The 10178-nt window shown below is 42.9% G+C and overlaps 1 gene segment (V, D, J or C); it reads left to right on the top strand.

The window, feature by feature from the left end:
- The first annotated feature begins 2734 nt into the window (after window positions 1-2734).
- Window positions 2735-3485, top strand: LOC121165092. The segment is given in 2 exon segments: window positions 2735-2812; window positions 2937-3485. Coding segments are annotated over 2 exon segments (393 nt in total).
- The last annotated feature ends 6693 nt before the right edge of the window (window positions 3486-10178 follow it).

The raw sequence follows: 10178 nt of genomic DNA, 5'->3' as shown, positions 1-10178 counted from the left end.
ACCAAAACCTCCCATGAGAGCAGGAGTGAATGTAAGTTTAACCAGCTGCTCCTCCCAGCCTTCTATCTGCTAAAATTCATTCTCTAATTCAGTAAATCTTCACTGGTCCCTGGAAGGTAGTTAGAAAGAAAAAAATAAACAAATCAGAACATCTTGTTTCATTCACAGTGGAGAGGGCTGAGCTTTCCCACTCCTCAGAGGAGAAGAGGTCACAACGAGATTTCACTGAAGAGATTCTGCATCAAAGAGCAGTTTGGGCTCCCTCACCTTGTAAATGCCTTTGCCTGTCTTCTGTTATAGCTGACACTGATGAGAACAAAATGATAGTTCATGGATCTCAGGGGATATTCAATTTATCAGGGATGTACTGTAATAAATTATTTAACTGTTTTGACTAAAATCACTCACTTCTGTCCCTGTTCTTTCAGGTTCAGGGTGCCCCATATGTCCTACTCTGTGGGCCCTTCCTCCCCTCTCTGCAACAACGTTCTCTACTGCCTCACCAAGCTTTCAACCTTGGCTTTATTCCATCATGTGTGGACGAGTATATTGCATTATATAACTGTCAGCCAGATAATTCAGGATTGCAAACTGACTGTAATTTCCAGATTACAGTTGTTAGCTAATCGATCTCAGATTTCAGAATCAAGGAAGATGTGTGGAACACAGAGCTGGAGGAAATTTGAGATCAAATCTGAGTATGTGACTGAAGTTGGGTGATGTGTATTTTCAGCTTATAATGGAATTTGCAGATTGACACCACAGGTCTAGAGTCACTTTGGTTTTGTAAGTAAGATTGAAGTACTGCTTTGGCAACTAACAGATGGAATACAGACATTCTAGTTGTTTTTTTTTTTTTTAATTTTCTTAAAATTTCCATCACTTAGAAATTAGACCTGACATGATTTGAGCTGAGGTACACTGTGTAAAAATCAATATTGACCACACATTTATGTTGGAACAGAGGAACAGTGAAGTAGACTAGTGAGACAAAGAGAGAAGAAAGAAGGACTCTCCTAAGTTAGGAGATGTTAGTTTCCATGGAATATAGGTAAAAGTCTCAGAACTGACTCCTGGGAGAGGTGAGGGAGCTGAGGTCATTTACCACCTCCTGCTGTCATGCACAGAGGGTTCCCCAAGGGCTGCTCAACCAAGGCCCTGTGGTCTGCATGTGAGCAGGCTGAGCTGCCTCCTCAGCTCAGAGAGCTCAGTGCAGCCCAGTCAGGAGTGGAGGGAGTCAGCAGATGAACAATGAAGGGGAAGGATGGGCTGGTCCTGCTACCCTCCTCCTTGACAGATGTGAGCATTGATTGTGTCTGGAATGGCAGTTTTCTGCTGGGAGACCCTGGTCTGTTCTTTGTTAGTAGGTGCCCTGAGATACCAAACCCCAGGAGAGGCATCAGGAGGCTTGTGAAGAGGCTGCCCAAGTGATCTTGTCACCTGTATTCATGCTTCAGTAATACCCACCTCCTTCATGGTGTACAGGCTCTTTGGTACTGAGATGGTGACATTCTGGTCACACTCTAGTGATGCAGACTGTGTCAGGGGCACAGATAGAAATGTGAGATTCAGGAGTGCAAATCAGGGTCCAAGTTTATTGCAATACAAGATATTCTCTATGTTATTGGTACTAGCGTGACAAAGTAGATCTTCCTGGATAGGGAAAAGGAGAGTGTTGCCATCCTCCCCTGGCCCTGATAAAGAGGAGAAGATGAAGGACGACACTGCAGTGTGTGATGTGGAGTGGCACCCAGCAGCAGGTACCCTCATTTAAGAAAGAGGTGTCAATAAATTAGTTTTTCTGCTGCTCTACCTCCTCACCTGTTTTCCATGTCCCAGGATCCAGAGATGATCACCTGAGTCCCAGTTTAGATACTTCAACCGGAAGAGTGTATATGGGATTTCTTTGTGTGTATCAGAAACTTGTTCTGCGTGTGAAGTCATCTAAAGCGACTGGTGGATCTTATTCCAGGTACCTACAGAAGAATGTAAACATTGATGATCAATGCATACTGACATTTCACATCAGTTGTCAGAGTTTCAAGTTGATGAAGTTCAGTAAATGAGAGTCAGTGACAGAAAATTGTATTGCAGAGGCTCTCATGTCAAGAAAGGGAAGGCTATTTAGTCTCAGGTCACAAGAACCCCTTGTTTTATTGAGGTGCATCTATCTGCAGTATGTTGCTTCTGAGGATTCAGATTCTAATCATATTTGAGTGCTATTAATTTAGGGATCCCCTATATACTTCTATGAATCCCTCTTTTTCTCTTTTCTAAGTAGCATAAATGAAATAATTTCAGACTCCCAGAAATACATAGGTAATAAGAAAAGCATGTGAAGAATTTGAGGGCAGGCTAAGGAGTTGATGGAATTACTATATAGCATGGTCCTGCACCTTCTGTAACAGTAAGTTGCTCTCCTATAAATTGAAACATAGACATGAAATACAAATAGATGACATTACCTTCTCCTGGGTTCATTTAATTTGTCAACAGATCCTTAAATGCTTTGCTTCACATAATGCGTGCCAGAGAGGATCATGTTTTGTTCAGGCATATTACTGAAGCCCAGAATATGACCTCATGGCTGCAGACTATACTCTGTTGTGTTATGAGATGAGCTGGGCTCTTCTGCTTTGCAATCAGTATCACTACCCTTGCTGATTTGCATGTCCCCTGGGCACAGCCCCTAGCCCTGCACACTTATGAGCAGGTGCTCACAGCCTGTGCAGGAGTCAGTGCCACTCAGGACACAGCATGGACATGAGGGCACCTGCTCAGCTCCTGGGGCTCCTGCTGCTCTGGCTCCTAGGTGAGGAAGGACAACAGCAGGAATTGTCTCAGCTCTTGTTGTCAGTGCTGACTGAATCTTCCTGTCTCCTCTGTATGGACATGCTGATGAGAGTGGATGTTTGTGTTTGTGTTTCTCTTCTCAGGTGCCAGATGTTCCGGCCAAACAGTAACCCAGAGTCCATCTGTGGTGTCTGCACCTGTAGGAGGCACAGCCACCATCAATTGCCAGTCAAGTCCGAGTGTTTACAACAACAATTATCTAAACTGGCTTCAGCAGAAACCAGGGCAACGTCCAAAGCTCCTGATCTATGATGCATCCACTTTAGCCTCTGGGGTCCCCTCGAGGTTCAAGGGCAGTGGCTCTGGGACATCATTCACTCTCACCATCAGCGGGGTGCAGGCTGAGGACGCAGGAACCTACTACTGTGCTGGGTATTATTATACTAGTGGTAGTTGGACTTACACAGTGATACAAGCCTGAACAAAAACCACCCATGAAAGCAGAAGTGTGAACCTGAGCTTGCCTAGCTTCCTGGAGCCCTAATCTACCAACAGTCACTCTCTGTTGCGGTCAGCCTTCCATGGACTCTTTAACATAGGGATCACGCTCTGTGGAATACTGTAGCCTCTCTCATTTGCCTTTACTGGGCACTTCCAGTATAGTACTGATTTAAAGGAAAGAAATAATTATGCCTGAGTATTCATTGTTACAATATCCTTTTTGGCTCATTCAAAAAAGGAAGCATTATGGATATTTCCAGCAGAAACCATAAATACAATTTATTAAAATCCAAAATACAGTTTCATGTTCTAAGAATGTGGGTATCAGGGGTAGTGATCATTAAAATATGGGATTCTGTGCTCTCCATGGATCCAATGCTCCTTTGCCACAGGAGGAACAGGCTGCTCACCCTGTGTCCTCAGCCCTGGAGCTGATGTTTTAACTGCATATGGTTGCACAGGTGATTCCCCAGGCCTTCATTCCTGGATCTGCCTAAGGGTGCAGATGAATGTTCCAGAAATTGTCATCTGACATTCAAATCACAGAGTACATGGGTTGTTTGCCCCAAGTCCCATGTTGGTTTGGGAACTGCAATTTTAACCAGGAGTTTATATATTTAAATATCTTCTTCCACATGGCCATGTTCACTACATGTTTGATGCTGTAACTTGGGACAGGGCACAAGAAAAGCATGATGATGTGAATTCCATATCATGCTGACCTGTTTAGCTACATACACATTTCTCCATATAATCAATACAGTTCTCTTTGCAATTATTATTGCTACACTCAACTCTCTCAAAAGCTACAGAACATGAACATGATTACATTTCAGATTTCAGGGGAAGGAAGCATCTCACAACCTTTCCCTTTCCTCATCAGCTCTCTCTCTTCTCCTTCTCATCCTTCAGATTCAGCTCTGTCCTCTCACATTCTCTGCATTCTTATTTTCTACTGTTAGAATGCAAGAAGAGAAGCAAACCAATCAGAATTTCTTTCTCTACTCATGCTCGTTGATATCTGACCCTAGGCTTTAACACATTTGGTTCACATGAGGTCACTAACACCGTTTATTGAAGAAATATTCCATCTAACAGGAATTTGTGCTGCATCGTACTATCAACTATTGTCTAATTCTGCCAAACTGACACCAAATGAGGACAAAATGACGTTTTAACTTTTCCCGAAAGTCATTTAGGGGGTGGGAAAGGCTGAGGAGAGCATAAATTAATTGCTTTGTTAGGCTGGTAAGTATCATTTATAAATAATGGTAGAGTTTATGTTATCAAATTGGACACCATGTTAATATCCCAGTACAAGAGGTCAGAGGTTTGCTGGGATGAAACCCAGGAGGAATCAAGGCTGTGCTCCTTCTGACAGTTCCAGGGTGGGGAGATCCAGGTTTCTTGCTCTTCCAGCTTCAGGATGCACCACGTGTCCTGCTTTGTGGTCCATTTCTCCACTCATTTAGCATCATTCTCCATTGATATACTTCCTCGCTGACCTACTAAAATTTCTATGGATAGGAGGATTATATTATATTATATTGTATTATATTATATTATATTATATTATATTATATTATATTATATTATATTATATTATATTATATTATATTATATTACTGTCAGCCAAATCAAGATAATATATAGAGTACAGTTATTACATAGTTAATCTGCTAACCTCTTTTCACATTTAAAGTCTGGAGCGTCTGGCCACTATGTTGTACTGTGCAAGGAGATGAGCTGGGATTATCATTTCTGCACAGCACTGCCTCATTCACTGCTGAATTCCATTTTCCCAGGGTACAGCCCATTGCCCTGCACACTTATAAGCAGCTGCTCACAGCCTCTGCAGGAGTCAATGCCAGTCAGGACACAGCATGGACATGAGGGCCCTGCTCAGCTCCTGGGCCTCCTGCTGCACTGATTCCCAGATAAGGAAGGGCAAGAGAGCAAGAATTGACTCAGTTCTTGAGGCCAGTGCTATCTGAATCTCCCTGTCTTGTGTATGATCATCGTGTGTGGATCTATGTGTTTGTGTTTCTCTTCTCAGGTGCCAAATGTTCCGGCCAAACAGTGACCCAGAGTCCATCCGTGGTGTCTGCACCTGTGGGAGGCACAGCCACCATCAATTGCCAGTCAAGTCAGAGTGTTTACCTCAACAATGTTTTATCCTGGTATCAGCAGAAACCAGGGCTACCTCTGAAGCTCCTGATCTGGGGTACATCCACTTTAGCATCTGGGGTCCCTTCGAGGTTCAAGGGCAGTGGATCTGGGACATCGTTCACTCTCACCATCAGCAAGGTGCTGGCTGCAGATTCAGGAACCTATTACTGTCAAGGAGCTTATGGTAGTGGGAGTAGTATTAGTTACACTCCCACAGTGATACTATGCATGTTTTCCTACATACTTTTCTTGGGACTGTGCCACTGGGTCTCACATGGTTCCCTGGGGACATTCCACATCTGCCAATCAACTCATTTAAGACAGCCCTGAAATGGCACACAACCTGTGGAGCACTGCTACTGATTTGTACATATCTGTGGCACAGCCCACTGCCATGCAGACATAAGAGCAGGTACTCACACGCTTTGTAGGTGTTAGGTGCCAGCCAGGGCACAGCATGGATATGATGCTTCTGCTCAGCTCCTGGAGCTCCTTCTGCTCTGGCTCCCAGGTGAGGAAGGACAACACCAAGAACTGCCAGTTTTGTTAGATCTGCCTGACCTTTTCTCTTTCTCCTATGTAACATTGTGATGAGAGAGGCTTCTTCTGTTTGTTTCCCATTTCAGTTACTAGATGTACTAAATGAATTATGCATTCTTCGTCGCTGATGTCTGCCAACATGGAGACACAACAGCATTTCTCATACGAGTCAGAAAGTTAGCAGCAATAGGTTAACTTGTTATCCACAGAAACAAGGGAAATCTCAGAAGTTACAGATATATCAAGCATCCAGTTTAGAATCTTGGGTTCCATTGAGGTTCAAGTGGCAGTGGATGTGTACATCAAGTGTGCCATCTAGTGTGCAGCCTGAAGATATTACCACTTCCTACTGTCAACAGAGTAGCTGTACACCTCCTACAAGGTTTCTAGCCTGAACAAAACCCTCCAAAGGAAAGAAGCAATGTGTCTGTGTTCCTGTTTTATTCCTCCTGTGGCTGCCATCTGCCACTGGAGACATTCCCAGTGCCATCCATGCTTGAAGTTCCTTGGGAGGCTTGAGGAAGGGCCAAGGTTCTCCTGTGCATCTTCCCTCTCTTTTCTTCTTCTTGACAATTGCAAGACAGACATGACTAATCCTCCACTGCATTAAAGGAAAGAGAATAGTAAGCCTGACTACTGAATGCCACAGCATTTTTCTTGAGTAATAGAGCATAGATTTATGCTTTGTAGATAATTCTAAGCAGTAATATAACTTCATACCATTTATTAGGACTACACTAAAGGCATCTGTCTCCAAGACCTGTTTAGGTTAAAGGTGTTGATGGTAGAAATGAGAGACTATGCACTCTGGAACACACCAATGTCCCTTTGACACAAAAGGAGCAGGCCCCTGAACCCTGTGGTCCTCAGCTCTCTAGCTGATACACTCAGCTGCCACAGCATTCACACATTGTTCTCGAGTCTTTATTTTATCCCTTGTTCTGCCGGGCAGGTGCAGAAGAATGGCACAGACTTCTCTTCTTCATATTTTCACATTTCAGAGCTTATTTGTTTTTTGCATGGTGAACAAGTATGGTCATATGATATTTGAACCCAGGCCATCATAGCGTTAAATAATCCCCTTCTGCATGGCCATGTTGAGTTCATATTTAAAGCTGTCATCTACAGCAAAGGCACAAGACAAATGTGGAATGAATTGAAACCTGATGTTGCTGCTGCCCCCATTTCACCCCATGTTGACTTCCTTCTTTAAGCCAGCCCTCTCTGCACTGTTGCCTGCCATATACAACTGACACACAACTTTCCCACACGACAGGTGGTTCCAGTGAATGACTGAGCAGCCCAGGCAACTCCTCTTTGCCCTTCCTTCTATTTAGAGTGATTCTCATGCAGCCAGGTTTCAAGACCTCTGGAAAATTTGTTCAATGGCCTGGTGTTGGCACCTAGTGTCCTATCCTTGCATGCACTGGGATCTCATGTGGTTGCCTGTTTATGTCAAACGGGCTCTACCACTTGTCCAGTTCTGGCCATTACACCCCCTTGAGGATTGAAACTCAGGATGGAAGACCTTTCTGCCTCTACTCTTCTTTATATTCTGGCTTTCCAATAAAAATAAATGAATCTTGTTAAAAAAGGGCAAGTTTGTTAGAGGCTGTGGCAGCTCATGTCAAACATCCGCTATTTTCAAATCATTGATGATTGTAGCATAGACATGATGGTGAGTTTATCCATTTTAAAAAAAAGAAAAATAAAGAAATGAGACCTTGATGTGAGAGCAAACCTTTGGATTAATAGAGCTAAAAAAAAAATGCAGGTATTCCAATCAGAACTAGCTGAATACAGTTCATTAAAACCTAAGTGAATGTGCTAAAAAAAGTGGTTAGAGACGGTGACTGAGGTTATAGGGATTCTTCTCTCCCAGAAGCCATTGCCTTCTGACATGAAAGGAACGGGTTTCAGAGCCCTGTCTTCCTCTACTCTGGAGCTGATGCTCTTAGCTGCCCACAGCACTCAGAGTTGGTTTCCCAGTCCTCATGTGGTGCATGATCAGCATGCTGGTGCAGATGGATGGTACACAATTCTCTTGACTTTCACATCTCAGTGCACTTGGGATGCTTGTATTATGATTGTTGTGATGAAGTGTGGCTATCTAGAATAGCCACCCAGCCAGTACAATTTAAATATCTGCTTTCCAAATGGCCAGGTTCACAACATATTTTAGGTTTAGAATAGAGCAAAGGGATAAGACCCATTCAGAATGAAGTGAAATCCAAGATTTCTCCTTACCTGTTTCACTCCATATTGACTCATATATGAATGTCAGCCTTCTGCAGTTTTGCCACCCACAAACAATTGTCTCAAAACCTTCACAACACAAGGTGATTTTATTTCACATTGGATGGCTGGGGCCTGTTGAACATTTCTTAATTCTTTCTTCATCTCCTCTGTCCCTTCTCATCCCTGGAACTCAGTGCTGTTCTCCCATATTTTCTGTGGTTCTCTTCTCTCCTGCTTAGATGGAAACAGAAAAGCAAGCAAATAAAAGATTCTTCTCCACTTACAGACTTTGATAGCTGAGCCCTAAGCTCTCATATTCCTGGATTGACAGACAAGAGGTCACCCACCAAGATATTACACTCAGAAGTTTTTCCACCTGAGATGAATTTCTGTTCTCACCCATTATAATCAACTGTTGTTTGTGTTCTTTAAAATATCAAATGAGAACAAAGTGAACATTGAACATTTTAAATGTCAGTCATACATTGAGGAGGGAAATAGAGGTTTTGCCTATATAGAATAGAGAAGAGCCTCAGGGTTGACTCACCATAACAGTGAGGAACCTGGGATTCTTAGCAATTTCTGCTGTTGTGCTTTGAGAGTCCATGTCTTATTGGAATCCATGATATTGTTCCATGTGGATTGTTCATAGTTTGACAAAGTGCAGATTCCTGGCCTGGTCCTGAAGGCCTGTTGCTCTTTTTCACACCCCTCCCTGCCATGACTCTATATAGATTAGAAGAGGAATGCAGCACTCAGAGCACAGGTAAGGACCTACAGCAAGCAGCAGCTACCCTCAGCTATGATGGAGGAGTACTAAATCAGCCTTTCTCCTGGCCTACCTCCTCACCTGTTCTCTAGTACCAAGTTCTACAGATGTTCCACCTGATCCTCCAGAGACATGCTGTTAGATGCTGTTGCTTTGGGGGCAAATTCAAGAGGAGGTTCTGAACTGGTCTTCTTCATCTTTTTCAGAATATTAGTATTTTGTGAAACCATCCAAAGAGTGTTGTCCACCTACCAGGTTTCAGAGTGGGTCCACCTGAGTTCCAGTGGTAGACACTGTAATTGAGAAAAACTAACCAGGAGACTCCTCTATGGTTTCTTTTTCTTTTTCAAGGATTTTTAGATGTGAACTCATTAAGTGTTTAATGTAGCCCGTATTCCAGGTACGTACAGATGAATTCAAACACTGAACAGCTCCATTCATGACATTTCATATCAAGTCTGATCTTATGGTGACGAAGTTCAGGAAATTGCAAAAATCTGTATCACAAAGACACTCATGTCAACAAAGGTGCAACCCATTTCGACTCTGGGCATAAGAGCCCTCTCCTCTATTATGGTGCATCTATCTGCAGCAAATATTTTCTCATTATTCAAACTCTAAGAGTGTCTGAGTGTCATTATATTGTCGCTCCTAAATATTTACAAGTCCCTGTTTACCTCTCTTCTACATTAATTATTTGAAATAAATTTAGATACAATGAATTAATAAGTAATAAATAAAGTATGGGAAGATGTTGAGGCTAGATCCAGAAGTTTATGAATTTAGTTTGTAGAATGGTACTGCATATTCTCTGCCAAAAATTTGTTCTGTAGATAAAACCTAACAATGAAATACAAGAAGATGATTGCATCTTATTCTTGGTATTATTTAGAGTTTGTCAAGATTTGCTCATATCCCTCAGGACACACACTGTTTGTCAAACAGTATTACTCTACAGCTAATTCAGTGCAGCCCAGAGGGTGACTTGGGTTCCTACAGACACTTCCTTTGTGCTCAGTTATGAGATGAGCTGGGCTCTTCTGCTTTGCGCAAGAATATCACTTCACCTGCTGATTTGCATGTCCATAGGGAACAGCCCACCACCCTGCACACTTATGAGCAGGCTGCTCTCAGCCTATGGAGGAGTCAGTGCCACTCAGGACACAGC

This window comes from Ochotona curzoniae, unplaced genomic scaffold, assembly GCF_017591425.1.
Source record: "Ochotona curzoniae isolate NIBS_2020 unplaced genomic scaffold, NIBS_Ocur_1.0 contig_883, whole genome shotgun sequence".
Lineage (NCBI taxonomy): Eukaryota > Metazoa > Chordata > Mammalia > Lagomorpha > Ochotonidae > Ochotona > Ochotona curzoniae.
The sequence above is the reverse complement of the archived record's forward strand: the minus strand, read 5'-3'. Positions and strand labels throughout refer to the sequence as shown.